The 20191-nt window shown below is 35.5% G+C and overlaps 1 protein-coding gene across 1 annotated transcript in view; it reads left to right on the top strand.

The window, feature by feature from the left end:
• NECAB1 (N-terminal EF-hand calcium binding protein 1) overlaps positions 1-20191 on the top strand; it is a 219208-nt gene that overhangs the window by 55411 nt on the left and 143606 nt on the right. The window contains exon 3 of the mRNA XM_007177498.2: positions 3637-3662. Coding sequence (XP_007177560.2) covers positions 3637-3662 — 26 coding nt within the window. The remainder of the gene's footprint in view (positions 1-3636; positions 3663-20191) is intronic.

Genomic DNA, 20191 nt, shown 5'->3' with positions numbered 1-20191 from the left:
AATTGAGGGAGGAGAATGATGGTGGTTAATAAAACATATATGGCAAAATGTTAAAATGTTGATGATAATGATTTAAAGTGGGCAATGCATACATAAAGTTTTTTTAATGATCTTTAATTTTTAAAAAAATTTATTGATGTATGGTTGATTTACAATGCTGTGTTAATTTCTGCTGTACAACAAAGTGACTCAGTTATAGATATATATATATTCTTTTTCAGATTCTTTTCCATTATGGTTTATCACAGGATATTGAATATAGTTTCCTGTACTATACAGGAGGATCTTGTTGTTTATCCATAATGATCTTTTCTTTATTTCTTAAGTTTAAAATTTCCCATAATAAAAAGTTACATAATTTTTTACATAAAATGTTTATAGCAGTACCTGGAACATAGTAAACAGTCAATAAATGCTGGTTATTATTTTTGGAAAAAAGAAAAGATATATGCATCCCTATGTTCATTGCAGCATTATTTACAATAGTTAAGATATGGAAGCAACCTGAGTGTCTATTGATAGATGAATGGATAAAGGATGTGACATATATACATAAATATACATGAATATTAGCCATTAAAAATGAATAAAGTCTTGCCATTTGAGACAACATGAATGGACCTAGAGAGTATTATCCTAAGTGAAGTAAGCAGACAGAGAAAGACAAATGTTGTATGGTTTCACTTATATGTGGAATGTAAGAAACAAAACAAATGAACAAACATAATGAAACAGAAACAGAAACAGATGCAGAGAACAAACTGGTGATTGCCAGGGGGAGGGAGTGGGGGGAGGAAAGAAATAGGTGAGGGAGATTAGGAGGTATAAACTTCCGGTTGCAAAATTAATGAGTCACATGTATGAAATGTATAGCGTGGGATATATAGTCATTACTTATATAATAACTTTGTATGGTGACAGAACTTAACTGGACTTGTGGTGGTGATTATTCTAAATGTATAGAAATACTGAATCACTATGTTGTGTAACAGGAACTAACATAGTGTTGTAGGTCAATTATACTCCCAAAACAAACAAACTCATAGAAAGAGAGATCAGTTTTGTGGTTACAGAGGCAGGGTGCTGGGGAAGGGGGAATTGGAGGAAGTCAGTCAAAAAGTACAAACTTTCAGTTACAAAGTATATAAGTACTAGGGATGTAATGTACTACATGATAAATATAATTAACACTGTGTATTATATATGAAATTTTTTAAGAGAGTAAATTCTGAGTTCTCATCACAAGGAAAAAAATTTAGTTTCTTTAATTTTGTATCTGTATGAGATGATGGATGTTCACCAAACATATTATGATAATCATGCCCTGATGTATATAAGTGAAATCATTATTCTGTATACCTTAAATTTATACAGTGCTATATGTCAGTTATATCTCAATGAAACTCTAGGAAAATAAATAAATAAATAAAATACATTTTTCCAGAAAAATAAAAAGTATTTCTTCTTGCCCCCGTGGATGGTCTTGAGCACTCCTTGCCACATTCTTGCCCAGACTGTAGTTCATACCATTCACCTTTAAATTCTTTGATTCCAAATAGACAAAAAGAAAAAGTAGAAATTTCTTAGACTATCACATGAGGCTTTTCATTTTTTTAGTTTGATTTTTTTCATAATGAACTATGTTCTAGCCACAGGAATTACTCAGTTTTCTGAGCAGTTTAGTAATTTAGAAATTTTGTAACATACTCGTAACACTTCAAATTTTTATTGCAAATGGTATTTCTCTAACTGGAATTTTCCTCCTTTCTTTGTCTTTTTTAGTTGTATTCAACCTTTGAGAATTAGTCTTCAAATTTTATCCTCTATTATATAGTCCCTGATAACTTTTGCCAGTTAACCACTTCCCCCCTGACTATTTTATTGCATTTTATTTATTTATTGCATAAGTCTACCTCTAAATTGAGCTGCTAGAGACTAGTGATCTGAGATATTCATCTCAGTAGTTCTTGCAACCTATTTATCTATGGCAGTTAGAACAATGCCTGACACATAGCAGTATATGTTTGTGAGATAAATAAATGAACAAAGAGGAGTCCACACAAAAGCTATTACAGAAGACTTTGCATATTCTATCTGATGGCAAATACTACTCTACAAAAAGACTTACTCTAGTATGGAGATGTCATTTGCCCAGGATCAAATATTTAATGTCCTAAGATAAAGTCCTGAATTTAAAATTATATAACAAATTTAGTGTTGGAACTGGTAAAAGGACTGGTGTTTGAAATGCTTACACCAGTGTCCCTCTTGTCTATCAACCTGACTACTTCTTAAAGGAGGACTGAATTATGAAGTTTATTTACATTGAGTTTTGATGTGTACCATCTGTGTGTAGTCAAAGATTTTCAGTTAACTGTTGTTTGCAGTTGGTTTTTATTAGTCTTCATCTTCAAAAGGTTTACTTGTATTCCTATTTCACTTAAACTTTAAAAAATAGGAATGGGGCTTCCCTGGTGGCGCAGTGGTTGAGGGTCTGCCTGCTAATGCAGGGGACGCGGGTTCGAGCCCTGGTCTGGGAGGATCCCACATGCCACGGAGCGATGAAGCCCGTGAGCCACAACGACTGAGCCTGCGCGTCTGGAGCCTGTGCTCCGCAACAAGAGAGGCCGCGATGGTGAGAGGCCCGCGCACCGCGATGAGGAGTGGCCCCCGCTTGCCGCAACTGGAGAAAAGCCCTCGCACGGAAACGAAGACCCAACACAGCCAAAAATAAAAATTAATTAATTAATTAAAAAAAAAAAGTCTTAAAAAATAGGAATGAATGTTGAATTTTATTAAATTCCCATTTAGTATTTGTTAATATGATGGTTTTTCTCCTTTAAATTATGATGTAGTGTTATATTGATGTATTGCTTGATATTGGACCATTCTTGAATTCCTGTACCATATCTTCCTTGGTCAAGACATTATTCTTCTGATAGTAATGTATTATATCTGCTAACAGTTCATCTGGCTCTTTTGAAGTTATTTTCATTATAGTAATGTGTTTCTATTGTTTACATGTAAATATTAAGCAATGTAACTCTTCATTATATTTTAGAAATCATTTGAAATAAGCAATGAATCAAACTTAACCCAGAAGTTGAATTTAGATATGGAAGTTCTAGCAGTTCTACCAAGTCAGGAATATGACAGCTAACATTTATTAAGTGTTTAATTTGTGCCAATTACCTTTTAACTGCTTTATATTTATTAACCAATTTAAATACTATGACATTCCTATGAAACAGAAATTATTATTATCCCCGTATTGGGACTGAGGAACTGAGACACATAGATGAAAAGTACTCAGGGTCACATAGATGGTAAATGGTGGAGTTAGGATTTCAACTCAAGCGTTCTGGCTCCAGAGCCTACATTTTTTAAAATTATGCAGTATTCCCCCAGCATGACCTGGGGGAAACACAAATCCCAAGAATTATCTGTTTAAAGACAAAATCTGATAATCATTGCTAATATTTGGTTGACTACTTAAACAGTGTAGAATCTATAAGAGAAAATACCATAACTACATATCATCTATTAATATAACAATACAGATTGGGGAATAACTGTATTTAACTATTTAAAAACTTAAATATTACCTAAATAATAATACTTTTTTCATCTTTTCAGCAATCTTGACACAGAAGAACTATGTGGTAAGTTTATTTAAAGCCAATCAAACCCATTACTTGCTTTAGAATAAAAAAGAACACTGTCTTACATATTTCTACAAACCCTGAAATTAATGTCATAGATTAGGAGTTCTGGAATAACGTAAAAGATAGTTGAGATCTCAAGGAATTTATCTTTATCCATGAGTTTTGCTCAAGCGTGTATTTCACTGAAGAAAGAGTTGGCCCTTATTAATTTGTTCATAGCATGAGAATTGTAATTAGTACAATAAGTTTCACTAGAATATATTCCACCAGCTTGAATATATTTTTAAATTGTTGTTTAATACAACTTCATTATTGACTTCAAATATATTGTGCAGAGCCTTTGATTATTTTATTGCAAAGCTGATCCCTTGGTATGTAAAAACAACTTTGTCCCATACCTTGCCTAAACCATTCTGGAATGTCACTTGCAAAACAAGTGATTCAGTGGGGAGAGCTGTCTTAACAAATTCCTGATTTAGTGGCCTCTTCATTTATTTTCTTTGTTTTTGTGGGTGGAAACAAAAGTAATAGGCTAGAAATATGAAAAGGCAAATACTTTTGAGATTTATTCTTTGTTCTCAAAAATTTGTCTTCTCTAATAATAGAACAAGATTAAGGACCTACTCTATATTTATTTAAAAAGCTTTGACTATGATTTTCCTGCATAATTTTAGTTAGGGAACTAGTTAAGGGGTTTTAATTCAACAGAATTGCTCTATATTTTTAAACCCAGTGATTGTACTCCTAATTGTGTGTTATAATACTCCCCCTCTGTTCAAGAATATGCATTTTAATTTCCAGAGTGAAGTTTCATTTTTCATTATTTTGTGAATATAAAGTAAACATATTCTAATCAAAATGGATTCTAATTAAAACCAAAATTTTCAGTGTTAGCAAATGAAATATGTAGACTCACACCCAGCAAAAATACTCCCTTTTATGTGGGAGGGGCAGTGTTTGACATGGAAAATGGATTTCTTGTGCTCTTTAGTAGAAGTCAATTAACGGGTCCAGGTATCTAAAACTTTCATTCTGTTGCTTTTATTTAGTTTGTCAGTTTACTAAATTATAGACCTAGTATTCAAAATACTTTAATAAATGCTTTATTAAAATAAAGTATAGATATTTCTTATGTTATTTATGAAAGTAATATTTAACTGTTTTTTTTAAAATTTAGCAACACAGAATTATATAGGTGTATAAGAGAAAATGTCAAAGGCTCTCACTCACTTCTCTTTCCCCTGATACTGATCTCCACTGCTAATTTCTTGGAATGTATCCTTCCAAACATTTTTACACATGTAATGACATTGATATATATGTGTATGTTTCTTTCCAACAATGTGTATACTATATGATCAATACAAGTGCACACTGTTCTATATCATTTTATTAAAAAGGCTGCATAGTGCCCCATTTACCTTAAAATTTCTAACCAAATCCCTTTCAGTTGTTTTGGATTTTCAGGTTGTTTCCAAATTTCCACTGGGACAAACAGCACTGAAGTAAATATCCTTGTTTGTATTCTCTTTGCACTCTTATACAAGTAGTTCTGTAAGATAGATTCCCCAAAGTGTAGTTACTTAGTCAAAGATTCTTCCAGTGTGCCCGCCCAGCAGCAGTATATAGGCAAGTCAAGATTACTCACTTTCCTAAATAGCAGCTTTAGGCCATAACTTATTCCTACCAGTCAATACATAACTTGACTTTAATTAGGTAATTGTGTATGAACTTTAGCATTGAGTCTTTGGTTTACTATTTGTGCCATCTTTAGCTATTATCTAATATCTATTGGGAGCAAAATTATTACTTTTCTAATCTTATGCAGCTTATAACTCTTTTTGTACTCTTACTCAATTTTTTATTAGCGTATAATTGCTTTACAATGTTGTGTTAGTTTCTGCTGTACAAAGAAGTGAATCAGCTATATATATACATATATCCTCTCCCTCTTGGACCTCCCTCTCACCCCGGCATCCCATTCATCTAGGTCATCACAGAGCACCGAGCTGAGCTTCCTGTGCTATGCAGCAGGCTTCCACTAGCTATCTATTTTACATATGGTAGTGTATATATGTCAGTCCTAATCTCCCAATTCATCCCACCCTCCCCTTCCCCCTCTGTGTCCACATGTCCATTCTCTATGTCTGCAACTGTATTCCTGACATGGAAATAGGTTCTTCTGTACCATTTTTCTAGATTCTAGATATGCATTTTTATGCGATATATGTTTTTCTCTTCCTGACTTACTTCACTCTGTATGACAGACTCTAAGTCCACCCACATCTCTACAAATGACCCAATTTCATTGCTTTTTATGGCTGAGTAATATTCCATTGTATGTGTGTACCACATCTTCTTTATCCATTCATTTGTTGTTGGACATTTAGGTTGCTTCCATGTCCTGGCCATTGTAAATATTGCTGCAATGAACATTGAGGTACATGTGTCTTTTGAATTATGGTTTTCTCAGGGTATATGCTCACACTGGGTCATATGCTAGTTCTATTTTTAGTTTTTAAAAGGAACTTCCATACTGTTCTCCACAGTGGCTGTATCAGTTTACATTCCCACTAACAGTGCAAGAGGGTTCCCTTTTCTCCACACCATCTCCAGCATTTATTGTTTGTAGATTTATTGATGATGGCCATTCTGACCTGTGTGAGGTGATAACTCATTGTCGTTTTGATTTGCATTTCTCTAAACGTCAGTGATGTTAGCATCTTTTCATGCGCCTTTTGGCCATCTGTATGTCTTCTTTGGAGAAATGTCTATTTAGGTCTTCTGCCCATTTTTGGATTGGGTTGTTTGTTTTTTAGATATTGAGCTGCATGAGCTCTTTGTATATTTTAGAGATTAATCCTTTGTCCGTTGCTTTGTTTGCAAATATTTTTTTCCCATTCTGAGGGTTGTCTTTTTGTCTTGTTTATAGTTTCCTTTGTGTGCAAAAGTTTTTAATTTTAATTAGGGCGCATTTGTTTATTTTTGTTTTTACTTTCATTACTCTAGGAGGTGGGTCATAAAACATCTCTTGCTGTGGTTTATCTCAGAGAGTGTTTTTCCGGTGTTTTCCTCTAAGCATTTTATAGTGTCCAGTCCTACATTTAGCACTTTAATCCAGTTTGCGTTTCTTGTGTATGGTGTTAAGTAATGTTCTAATTTCATTCTTTTACATGTAGCTGTCCAGTTTTCCCAGCACCACTTATTGAAGAGGCTGTCTTTTCTCCATTGTATATTCTTGCCTCCTTTGTCAAAGATAAGGTGACCACATGTGCATGGGTTTATCTCTGGGTTTTCTATCCTGTTCCATTAATCTATGTTTCTGTTTTTGTGCCAGTACCATACTGTCTTGATTGCTGTAGGTTTGTAGTATAGTCTGAAGTGAGGAAGTCTGATTCCTCCAGATACATTTTTCTTTCTCAAGATTGCTTTGGCTATTCGAGGTCTTTTGTGTTTCCATACAAGTTGTAAAATTTTTTGTTCTAATTCTGTGAAGAATGCCATTCATAATTTGATAGGTATTGCAGTGAATCTGTAGATTGCTTTGGGTGGTATAGTCATTTTCACATTATTGATTCTTCCAATCCAAAAACATGGCATATTTCTCCATCTGTTTGTGTCATCTTTGATTTCTTGCACCAGTGTTTTATACTTTTCTGCATACAGGTCTTTTGCCTCCTTAGGTAGGTTTATTCCTAGCTGTTTTTTTCTTTTTCTGGCAGTAGTAAATGGGATCGTTTCCTTAATTTCTCCTTCTGATCTTTTGTTGTTAGTGTATAGGAATGTGAGAGATTTCTGCACATTAATTTCATATCCTGCAACTTTACCAAATTCATTGATTAGTTCTCATAGTTTTCTTTGGCATCTTTAGGATTTTCTATGTATAGTATCACGTCACCTGCAAACAGTGACAGTTTTACTTCTTCTTTTCCAATTTGTATTCCTTTTATTTCTTTTTCTTCTCTGATTTGCATGACTAGGACTTCTAAAAATATGTTGAATAAGAGTGGCGAGAGTGGTCATCCTTGTCTTGTTCCTAATCTTAGAGGAAGTGATTTCAGTTTTTCAGCATTGAGAATGATGTTTGCTGTGGGTTTTTCTTATATGGCCTTTACTGTGTTGAGGTATGTTCCCTCTATGCCCAGTTTCTGGAGAGTTTTTATCATAAATGGGTGTTGAATTTTGTCAAAAGCTTTTTCTGCATCTATTGACATGATCGTATGGTTTTCATTCTCTAATTTGTTAATATGGTGTATCATATTGTTTGATTTGCGTATATTGAATAATCCTTGCATTCCTGAGATAAATTCCACTTGATCATGGTGTATGATCATTTTAACGTGTTGTTGGATTCTGTTTGCTAGTATTTTGTTCAGGATTTTTGTGTCTATGTTCATCAGTAATATTGATCTGTAATTTTCTTTTTTGTGATATCTTTGTCTGGTTTTGGTATCAGGGTGTTGGTGGCTTGTGGAATGAGTTCAGAAGTGCTCCTCCCTCTGCAATATTTTGGAAGAGTTTGAGAAGAAAAGGTGTTAGCTCTTCTCTAAATGCTTGGTAAAATTTGCCTGTGAAGCCATCTGATCCTGGACTCTTGTTTGTTGGAAGATTTTAAATTACAGTTTCAATTTCATTACTTGTGATTGACCTGTTTATATTTTGTCATTCTTCCTTGTTCACGTTTGGAAAGTTGGACCTTTCCAAGAATTTGTCCATTTCTTCCATGTTGTCCATTTTATTGGCATATAGTTGCTTGTAGTAGTCTCTTATGATCTTTTGTATTTCTGCTGTGTCCATTGTAATTTCTCCTTTTTCATTTCTAATTTTATTGATTTGAGTCCTCTCCCTTTTTTTCTTGATGAGTTTGGCTAAAGGTTTATCAATTTTTTTTTTAATCTTCTCAAAGAACCAACTTTTAGTCTTAGTGATTGTTGCTATTGTTTTCTTTGTCTCTATTTCATTTATTTCTTCTCTGATCTTTATGATTTCTTTCCTTCTACTATCATTGGGTTTTGTTTGTTCTTCTTTCTCTAGTGGCTTTAGCTGTAAGGTTAGACTGTTTATTTGAGATTTTTCTTGTTTCTTAAGATGAGGTTGAATTTCTATAAACTTCCCTCTTAGAACTTCTTTTGCTGCATCTGATAGGTTTTCAGTCATTGTCTTTTCATTGTCATTTGTTTCTATGTATTTTTTTGTTTGTTTGTTTCCTCTTTGATTTCTTCAGTGATCTCTTGGTTATTTAGCAGCGCACTGTTTAGCCTCCTTGTGTTTGTGATTTTTACAGGTTTTTCCTGTAATTGATTTCTAACCTCATAGTGTTGTGGTCAGAAAAGATGCTTGATATGATTTCAATTTTCTTAAGTTTTCTGAAGCTTGATTTGCGACCCAAGATGTGATCTATCCTGGAGAATATTCTGTGTGCACTGAGGTGAAAATGTCTTCTGCTGCTTTTTTGTGGAACGTCTATAAATATCAATTAAATCTATCTGGTCTATTGTGTCATTTAAAACTGTGTTTCCTTATTTATTTTCTGTCTGAGTGATCTGTCTTTTGGTGTAAGTGGGGTGTTAAAGTCCCCCACTACTACTGTGTTACTGTTAATTTCCTCTTTTATGGCTGTTAGCATTTGCATTATGTATTTAGGTGATGCTATGTTGGGTGCATATTCATAATTGTTATATCTTCTTCTTGGATTGATCCCTTGATCATTATGTAGTGTCCTCATTTGTCTCTTGTAAAATTCTTTATTTTAAAGTCTATTGTCTCTGATATGAGAATTGCTACTCCAGCTCTCTTTTGATTTGCATAGAATATCTTTTTCTGTCCCCTCACTTTCAGTCTGTATGTGTCCCTAGGTCTAAAGTGGGTCTCTTGTAGACAGCATATATATGAGTCTTGTTTTTGTGTCCCTTCAGCCAGCCTGGGTCTTTTGGTTGGAGCATTTAATCCATTTACATTCAAGGTAACTATTGATATGTATGTTCCTTTTACCATTTTATTAATTTCTTTGGGTTTGTTTTTGTGGGTCTTTTTCTTCTCTTGTTTCCTGCTTAGAGAATTTCCTTTAGCATTTGTTGTAAAGCTGGTATGGTGGTGCTGAATTCTCTTATTTTGCCTGTCTGTGAAGTTTTTGATTGCTCTGTCGAAAGTAAGATCCTTGCTGGGTAGAGTAGTCTTGGTTACAGGTTTTTCCCTTTTAACACTGTAAGTATATCCTGCCACTCCTTCTGGCCTGCTGAAAAATCTGCTGATAACATTATGGGGATTCCCTTGTATGTTATTTTTTGCTTTTCTTTGCTGCTTTTAATATTTTTTCTTTAAATTTAATTTTTGTTAGTTTGATTAATATGTGTCTTGGTGTGTTACACCAAGGGTTTATACTGTTTGAGACTCTCTGCACTTACTTGACTTGGGTGGCTATTTCCTTTCCCATGTTATGGAAGTTTTTGACTATAATCTTTTCAAATATTTTCTCATACCCTTTCTCTTTCTCTTCTTCTGGGACCCCTGTAATTTGAATGTTTGTGCATTTAATATTGTCCCAGAAGTCACTGAGACTGTCTTCAATTCTTTTCATTCTTTTTTCTTAATCTATTCCTCAGCAGTTATTTCTACCATTCTATCTTTCAGCTAACTTATTTGTTCTTTTTCCTCAGTTATTCTGCTATTGATTCCTTCTAGTGTATTTTTCATTTCAGTTATTGTTTTGTTCATCCCTATTTGTTTGTTCTTTATTTCTTCTAGTTCTTTGTGAAACATTTCTTGTAATTTTTTGATCCATGTCTCCATTGTATTTCTGAGATTTTGGATCATCTTTACTCTCATTACTGTGAATTCTTTTTCAGGTAGGTTGCCTATTTTCTTTTCATTTATTTGGCCTTGTATGTTTTTACCTTGCTCGTTCGTCTGTAACATATATTTTTGTTGTCTCATTTTTTAAATGAGTGGGGCTGTGTTTCTTCTTACTGGTTGTTTGGCCTCAGGCCTTCCTCACTGGAGTTTGCAGGCAGTTGACTAGAGCCAGGTCTTGGTGCTGAGATGAGGACCTCCAGGAGACCTCCCTCCAATTAATATCCCCTGGGGTCTGAGGTTCTCTGTTAGTCCAGCAGCTTGGACTCAGCGCTCCCACCAAAGGAGCTCAGACGCTACCCCTGGCTTGCTTATCGTTGAATTCCTTAACTGAGAGTTGCCACTTTATTTTCACCTTGCAGAGTTATTCTCAGAAGACACATAGAATGTAGTTTCAGACTCTCTTGAGTGGTTGTTTTAAAATCTTGAATATCTTCTGTTCATAAACCAGTGCAGTTGCACTTCTCTCTCAACCAAAAAGTTCTCTCTACTCTTACTCATTTTTATTGAACTATTTTGCAAATCTTCAACTTGGTACCTGAGTATTTTAAGATACTTATGGATGGGTGATGAATAATTGCAATGAAAGTTCATGTAGCTAGAGTGCTTGATCTGAAAGCATATAGAAAGCTTTATGAGCAAGTTTGAATATATTCAGTAGTCTAAGTTTTCATCTAGTTAGTTTTTGCCAATTACCAATTATTTTAAAAGTTAGCTAAATTCTGTAAATAAGATTGATAAAACTGAGGAAACTCCCATAAAAATTGTATAAGCCTTATATGCAAGGTTCCTTTAAGTTGCTGTGCCCAAATTCCCCCTAGTCAGACTGTATAGGAGCACCACCTTACATTGCCAGATCCTGGGCAGTGCTGAGGGACTTGTGCCAGCTGAGTCTGGGTACTAGAAAATGAAGTCTCTACTCCAGACTTTTAGAGCTGTGACTACTTGGCACATTTATAAAATCACCTAAAAGAGTTGTAAAACAGTTTGAGTGACACTGATCTGTATCCCCTCAAAATAACTCATTCTTAGATCTCCAACTGATGCCTTTATTCACAACATAGGTGTTCTAACTCTCTCTTTTTGTCTTGGTCATCTCAGTTATTTTCTTTCCTATCTAATACAATTCTTGGGAAGTTACAGCAAGGTACACACTGTGGGCCTCATCTAAACTCATGAAAATGCTTTGTGAGATCAGTTCCCAGTGTGATCTTTGTGGCAGCTAGTTCTCTGGTTCTGACTTGGAATTCTTGGGTCAGATCCCAAAACTCAACAACTTGGAGGACTGAGATGCAGAATAGAAGAAAACTCTGTAATCTGGTGATGTGACACAACCAATTAAGTACAGTAGTGAAGGAGGAAGGGAGAAACTAACCTTTGGTTAGCATTTCTTTTTTTTTTTTTTTTTTTTTTTTTTTGGCCACGCAGCTTGTGAGATTTTAGTTCTCTGACCAGGGATTGAACCCATGTCCTCAACAGTGAAAGCACAGAGTCCTAACCACTGGACCACCAGGGAAGTCCCTTGTCAACATTTTAATAGAGAAGATGTTGCATTGAACATCCATGAGGAGAAAATTTCCTTTCTTACAGATAATTTATTAAATGCATCTGTTTATAACTCTTGCTCTAGTTTTTAATTATACTCAATATCCAGACTCTTACTTTTCAGAACCTCTTCACTTAAACTGAGGAGAATTGGTTCTCAAACATTTCCATATGTGCTATACAGTTCTGTTTTGCTCCTGCCCATGAAACCCTATTGGTTTGCAAATTGGCCCTTGTACACAGAGGGCACAGGGAAACCAAAGAAAGAGGCAAACCACTCCACATTGGTAGGAGGCAGGTTTAGTAGACAAGGGAACTTACCCTTCCATACAAGGTTTACATACAAGGCTTGTCTTGGGCAGCTAGAAAACGAGTAGATCTCTGCACCCTTCCACCAGAATCTTAAGTTTATATAGAGGTCTTAACTGGATTCAGTCACGTACAACGTCCAGATTGCTCTCTCAAGGTAGTGTCCTTGAAAATGTCTCCCACTGTGGGAATGTTGGGGAAAGCATACATTCCAAGGACAAGAAAGTGGATGAGGAGCCTCCAATTGCCTAGGTATAACTTGCAGTTCAACCAGTGGTCACGTCCTCTACATGACCTTCTCCAAACCCATATACAGGTTTCAATAAAAGTAGGTCTTTTCTCCTGGAGGTTATCCCAGTTACAAAGGACAAGAGTCTGAAAGAGTAAATATTTGTTCTAAATTTTTCTCTCTCTAATGCTAAACACATTTGCCCAGCTCACATTGGTAAAATGATTCAAATAAGGAACATGAGTCATAGTAACAGGAATAAAACATTAATTAGTTCAAGCTTAGCCACTTCCAAAGCCATCCCTGACCTTCCCTCCCTGCTTGCCATATCTTGGGGTATACAGATGTACTGCTGAAATTTCAGGCTCCTACCCACTACCACCTCAAAGCTTTGATATAACCTATGGTCCTTTTTCTGTGACTAAATTACTCCTGGCAATTGATTCTACTCTTGTCTCTCCTGATGGTGTATCACTAGTATTCCCCAAACCTTCCATAGTGTGTTCAGATAACTTTTAATAGAAAAATTTGAGGATGTCATTCTCCTTTTCAAAGTTGCTCCATGGCTCCCCATTTCACATAGTGGTTCTCAAATCTAATATGCCATATAATCTCCTAGTGAGCCTGTAAAAAAAAGAAAGAAAGAAAGAAAAATGATGAGGCCTGGGCCTCAGCTGAAAGATTCTGATTTAATAGATGAGAACTATCAATAATATTCATTTCTAACAAGTACATCAAGGCAGTGCTTCTCAAACTTCAATGTGCCTATAACTCACCTGGGGGTTTATTAAAATGCAGATTCTGACTCAGTAGGGCTGAGGTGGCATTCTAACAAGTTCCCAGATGATGCTGATGCTGCTGGTCTACAGGCCAAATTTTGAGCAGTGAGGTTCTAGGGAATTCTCTGGAGGATCTGATGAAGATGGTCAAAAACACTGACCTAGACTTCAGGATAAAATTTAGAGTACCTAGCAAGGAATATTTCCAAACATTCAGCTTCCTCTCTCATAACTGATTTGTAGCAACCTGCTTCCTTGCTGTCTCTTCTCCTTAAATATCTCCCAATCCTGTCCCTTATACCCTACCAATGCTGAACAACATATACTCCTACAAACATGAGAAGATATCATCTGCTTCCATGCCTTTGTTTACCCTCCTTCTGATTATCCAGCAGATTACTATTTATCTGTTAATTCAGGCCTTGTTGATGTCTCCTCTGTGAAGCTCTCTCTGACTTACTCCACGTGAACTTGGGCATTCTTTGCTCTGTATTTAGATTGCACACTATACCTGGCTCTTGAACCATTGTCTTGAACAATGATCATGTGTATGACAGTTGCTTGTTGGAGTGTTTATTTCCCCTACCTGATTGTAGGCTTCTTAAAATAGAAGCTCTGTATTTTTATCATTGTATTCCAAGTTCCTAGTATAGCACTTGACACATAGAAGGCACTAAGTGTGTGTGTTAAGTCATAGAATGAGTAAATGAACCCTCGTCATGAAGAAGTGGAGAGGGAATTATCTCCTTTTATCTATGTTAAATGTCTCTGACTTTTTCACCTAACTTCCCTCTTTGAGTTCATTGGACCCCTACTTGCCCTGGCACATGTCCTGCAGTGTGTAACTTTAAAACAGTTTGAATGATACTGCACTGTACCACCTCAAAATAAACATTACAATTAGATTCACAACTTAAGCTCCTGTTCAGAGCTTGGGTGTTGTAATTCTCTCTTCTCAGTTACTTCCTTTGTGATTGGGGAGTGATTTTTTTTTTTTTTCCCAGCTACTTTGAATAGGTGAGAAGGACAAATGAAGAAAGGAGGGAAGGAAGGAAGGAAGGAAAGAAGGAAGGAAGGAAGGAAGGAAGGCAGGCTACATAGTCACCTCCGAATCCTCTAATCATTGTCTTCTCATGTGCTTTATCAGTACATGCCTGCATAGATTTGATTTCAAATTGGAAAGGCAACTTATGTTCTTTCCAGGGATCTTTACTGATTGAGCCAAATGTCTTCTATATGAATTGAAATATTTATTTTATTTATGTTTTAATTGAAGTATAGTTGATTTACAATATTGTGTTAGTTTTAGGTGTACAGCATAGAGATTCAGTATTTTTGCAGATTATATTCCGTTATAGGTTATTAGAAGATAATGGGTATAATTCCTTGTGCTATATGTCTTTGTTGCTTATCTATTTTATATATAGCAGTTTGTATCTGTTAATCCCATAACCTTAGTTTGTCCCTCCCTGCTTCTCTCTCCCCTTTGGTAACCTCAAGTTTGGTTTCTATGTCTGTGAGTCTGTTTCTGTTTTGTATATAGATTCATTTGCATTATTTTATAGATTCTTAAATAAGTGATATCATATAGTATTTTTCTTTCTCTAACTGACTTATTTCACTAAACATAATATTCTCTAGGTCCATCCACATTGCTGCAAATGTCAGTATTTCATTCTTTTTTATGGCTGAGTAATATAGTACTGTATATATATGTGTGTATATATATATATATATATACACATATACATATATATATATATATATATATATATATATATATATATATACATATATATATATATACACACACATCTTCTTAAGCCAGTTGTCTGTTAATGGGCATTTGGGTTGCTTCCATGAATGAGTTATTGGAGACAGTGCTACCATGAATATTGGGATGCATGCATCTCTTTGAATTAGTGTTTTTGTTTTTTCTGGATGTATATCCAAGAGTGGAATTACTGGAGCACATGGTATTCTATTTTTAGTTTTTTAAGGAACCTCCATACTGTTTTCCATAGTGGCTACACCAATTTACATTCCTACCTGCAATGTATGATGGTTCTCTTTTCTCCACATCCTCTCTAACATTTGTTATTTGAAGACTTATTGATGATAACCATTCTGACAAGTGTGAGGTGATACCTCATTGGGGTTTTGATTTGCATTTCTCTAATAATTAGTGATGTTGAGCATCTTTTTAAATGTTTTTTAACCATCTGTGTGTCTTCTTTGGAGAAATGTCTGTTTGGATATTCTGCCCATTTTTTGATTGGATTGTTTGTTTTTTTGATATTGAACTTCATGAGCTGTTTGTATATTTTGGATATGAACCCCTTGTCAGTTGCATCATTTGAAAATATTTTCTCCCATTCCATAAATTGTCTTTATGTTTTGTTGCTGGTTTTCTTTGCTATGAAAGAGCTTTTAAGTTTAATTAAGTCCCATTTGTCTATTTTTGCTTTTATTTCTTTTGACTTAGGAAACTGAACCAGGATAATATTGCTATGATTTATGTCAAAGAATGTTTCGCCTATGCTCTCTTCTAGGAATTTTATGGTTTCATGTCTTACATTTAGGTCTTTAAACCATTTTGAGTTTATTTTTCTATGTAGTGTCAAGAAATATACTAATTTCATTGTTTTACACGTAGTTGTCCAGTTTTCCCAGGACCACTTATTGAAGAGACTGTTTTTCCTTCATTGTATATTCCTGCCTCCTTTGTCATAGATTAATTGACCTCATGTGAGTTTATTTCTGTGCTCTCTATTCTGTTACATTGATCTATGTCTCTGTTTCTGTACCAATACCACACCATTTTGATTACTATAGCTTTGTAGTATAGTCTGAAGTCTGGGACGGTTATACTTTCAGCTTTGTTCTTTTTTCTCAGGATTGCTTTGTCTTTGGGTGTTTTGTGATTCCATATAAATTTTAGGGTTATTTGTTGCAGTTCTGTGAAAAATGTCCTGGTTATTTTGATAGGAATTGCATTAAATCTGTAGATTGATTTGGGTAGTATGGCCATTTTAACAATATTAATTCTTCTAATCTAAGAGCATGGGATATCTTTCCATTTCTTTGAATTATCTTCAATTTCCTTCCTCAACTTTTTATAGTTTTCAGAGTATAGGTATTTCACCTCCTTGGTTGAGTTTATTCCTAGTGGGTTTTTTTGATGTGATTATAAATGGAATTATTGTTTACTTTATCTTTCTGTTAGTTCACTATTAGTGTATAGAAACATAATAGATTTCTGTATATTAATTTTTTATCCTGCTACCTTGCTGAATTCATTTATTAGTTCTAATAGTTTTTGTGTGGAGACTTTATGGTTCTTTAGATAGGGTACAATGTCATCTGCAAATAGTGACAGTTTTACCTCTTTCCTTCCATCTGAATTCCTTTTATTTCTTTTTCCTGTCTGATTGCTGTAGCTAGGACTTCCAACACTATGTTAAATAAAAGCAGTGCAAGTGGGCATCTTTGTCTTTTTCCTAAATTTAGTGGGAAGGCTTTCAAGCTTTCACCATTGAGTATTATGTGCTGTGGGTTTCTCATAAATGGCCTTTATTATGTTGAGACATGTTCCCTCTGTACCTACTTTGATGAGGTACATGAATCATCATGAATGATGTTGAATTTTGTTAGATGCTTTTTCTGTGTCTATTGAGATGATCATGTGGTTTTTGTTTTTCCTTTTGTTAATGTGGTCTATCACATTGATTGATTTATCATTATATAATGCCCTTCTTTGTCTTTTGTTATAGCCTTTGTTTTAAAGTCTATTTTGTCTGATATAAGTATTGCTATCCCCACTTTCTTGTCATTATCATATCTTTTCCCATCCTCTCACTTCAAGTCTGTGTGTGTCTTTCTCCCTGAAGTGAGTCTCTTGTTGGCAGCATAATGGAGGGTCTTGTTTTTTTATTCAATCAACCACCCTGTGTCTTTTGACTGGATCATTTAGTCCATTGACATTTAAAGTAATTGTTTATAGGTATGTACTTACTGCCATTTTATTCCTTTTTTCCAGTTGTTTTTGCAGCTCTTCTTTGTTCATTTCTCCTTTTTGAGTTTCTCATTGTGGTTTAATGACTTTCTTTTGTCGTATTCTTGAGGTCCTTTCTTTTTGGTTTTTGTGTACCTATTGTAGGTTACCATGAGTTCCCCATAATTATACCTACTTGCTTTAAACTGATAATTGTTTGGTTCAAACACATTCTAAATACATTTTGTTCGTTTTTCAATATACCTACTAGCTTATCTAAGTGATCTTCAATCCCTACTACATATTTGCCTTTCTTATTGGAATTTTCCCTTTCCTATAGATTCTTCCTTCTTTTCCATTTAGAGAAGACTCTTCAAAATTTATTTTATGGTATATTTAATATTGCTGAATTTTTTTAGTTTTTGCTTGTCTGAGAAATTCTTTTTTTCTCCTTCTATTCTAAATGATGATCTTGCTAGGTAGAGTATCCTAGGTTGCAGGTTTTTCCCTTTCAGGACTTTGAATGTCACTGTCTTCTGACCTGCAAATTTTCTACAGAGAAATCAGCTTATAGCCTTATCGGGGTTCCCTTGTAACTGACTCTTTGTTTTTCTCTTGCTGCCTTTAGAATTCTCCTGTAACTTTTACCATTTTAATTATATGTCTTGGTGTGATCTTTGTGTTCATCTTGTTTGGGATCCTCTGTGCTTCCTGTGCCTAGATATCTGTTCCTTCTTTAGGTTTGGGAAGTTTTCAGCCATAATTTCTTCAGATACATTTTTGATCCCTTTTTCTCTCTCTTCTCCTTCTGGAACCCCTATTATGTGTATAGTGGCACATTTTATATTACCTCATAGGTCTCATATATTGTTTTTGTTTTTTCTTTTTCATTTGTCTTTCTGTCTGCTCTTCTGATTGGGTGATTTCCATTATTTCATCTTCCAGATCACTTATGTATCCTTCTGTGTCATTTAGTTGGCTATTCATTACTTCTAGAGTGTTTTTTTATCTCAGAAATTGAATTGTGTATTTTCGATTGGGTCTTCTTTATAGTTTACAGTTCCTTGTTAAAATGGTCTGAGTTTACTCTTTTTTTTTTTAATTTAATTTAATTAATTTATTTTTAAACAGCAGGTTCTTATTAGTTATCTATTTTATACATAACAGTGTATATATGTCAATCAAAATCTCCCAATTTATCCCCCCCCCACTTTACCCCTGGTAACCATAAGTTTGTTTTCTACATCTGTTACTCTATTTTTGTTTTGTAAATAAATTCATGTGTACCATTTTTTAGCTTCCACATATAAGTGATATCACACATTTGTATTTCTCCCCTGGAGTTTTTTTTTTTTTTCTTTCTTTTTTTTTTTACTCTTAATCAATACTCTTTCTTTATTCAATTAACATTTTTATTACCAACTTTTTAACTCAGTGTATGGTAGACTGATTATCTCTGTTTCATTATTTATTTTTTTCAGGGTTTTCTCTTGCTCTTTCAATTGGAACTAGTTCCTCTGCCTTTTCATTATACTTAACTTTCTCTGTCTTGTGCATTTAGGAGAAACAGTAAACTATTGATGAGTTGAAGGAGTGTTTTTATGTGGGAGCATCCCTGTGTAGACTCTTTGTGTCCACTGTCTTTTGTGTAAGGGCTGGTTTTGATATGGGTGCCAGCCACATCTTTCCTCAGGGTGTGCTGGCTGCTCTCCCCTTTAGAGAGGGTGTGTTTGGTGTTGGAGTATATAAAGCCTGTGCAGAGTCTGAGGCAGGACTTCCTCTCTGCTCCATGGCTGTCTCTGCCCTGTCAGGGGTGGGGTTTGCTCCCAAGTTGCTGGAGTAGAAGCCTTGAGGTTCAGGCTGGAGCTGGCTCTCTTCCCTTTAAGTGTGTGTTTTTCCTTATCCCTGTACTGAGGCCTTTGCCTCAAAGAAGTGGAGTGCTGAAGTAAGTGGGACTCATGTGCTTATAATGGTCTGGTATGTTGCCTGTGTGTGCATCTGCAGCTCCCCTCATCAACATGTTAAAGTCACATCTTTTCCCCTGCTGTGGTTATCTCAGATCTAGTGCAAGTTTGTGGTTAGGATTGCATGTGACAGGAGAATTCACTAGGCTAGGACTGGGGATAGGGGCATTGTGGTTAGAGGAATTGAAGTGGCTGAGCTGCTGGTAGAGATCTGGATTGCTTCTGGGGCACTGTTTGGGTAAGTGGCAATGCTGGCTGCTGCCATCCCACCTGGACCACACCTCAGGCCCCCAGGCAATCTCTGTGTTGCTAGATCAGGTCTTTACTCAGGACCTGGCTGCCCTAGGAGCCAGGTCCTATACCAAGCTCAGAGCCTGTACCAAGGCTGTGGCATGGAGTGAGTGTGCTGGGATATTCACCTAACTCAGATTGGGGAGTATGGCGAGGCATCAGCTGCTAGGGCAGACTTCTCTCTGACCTGTCTATTGGCAAGCCAGCACACACACCCTCTTTGTGAGTGGAGTCTAGGCTTCTCCAGCTTTTCTATCTGTCCCAATGGTTCTCCCAGCAGCCAAAGGAAGATAAGATGTGCTTATCTCCTCCACATCGGACCCAGGATGGGGACACCCAGTCTGTGGCTTGATCCCCTCACTCCCCAGGGCCAGAGTCTGCCTATGTAGTCTTTCTTTTCCTCTTAAATCCTTCCCAGGGGCACAGGTCACAACCAGATGATATTTTTCCCATCCTATCCAGTTACATGGGACTCTTTCTTGAATCCTTGGTTGTATAAGAGTTCTTCTGCCAGTTTCCAATTAGTTTTTTATGAGAATTTTTCCACATGTAGGTGTATTTTTGAT

The sequence above is a fragment of the Balaenoptera acutorostrata genome, chromosome 17, assembly GCF_949987535.1.
Source record: "Balaenoptera acutorostrata chromosome 17, mBalAcu1.1, whole genome shotgun sequence".
Classification (NCBI taxonomy): Eukaryota; Metazoa; Chordata; class Mammalia; order Artiodactyla; family Balaenopteridae; genus Balaenoptera; species Balaenoptera acutorostrata.
The sequence above is the reverse complement of the archived record's forward strand: the minus strand, read 5'-3'. Positions and strand labels throughout refer to the sequence as shown.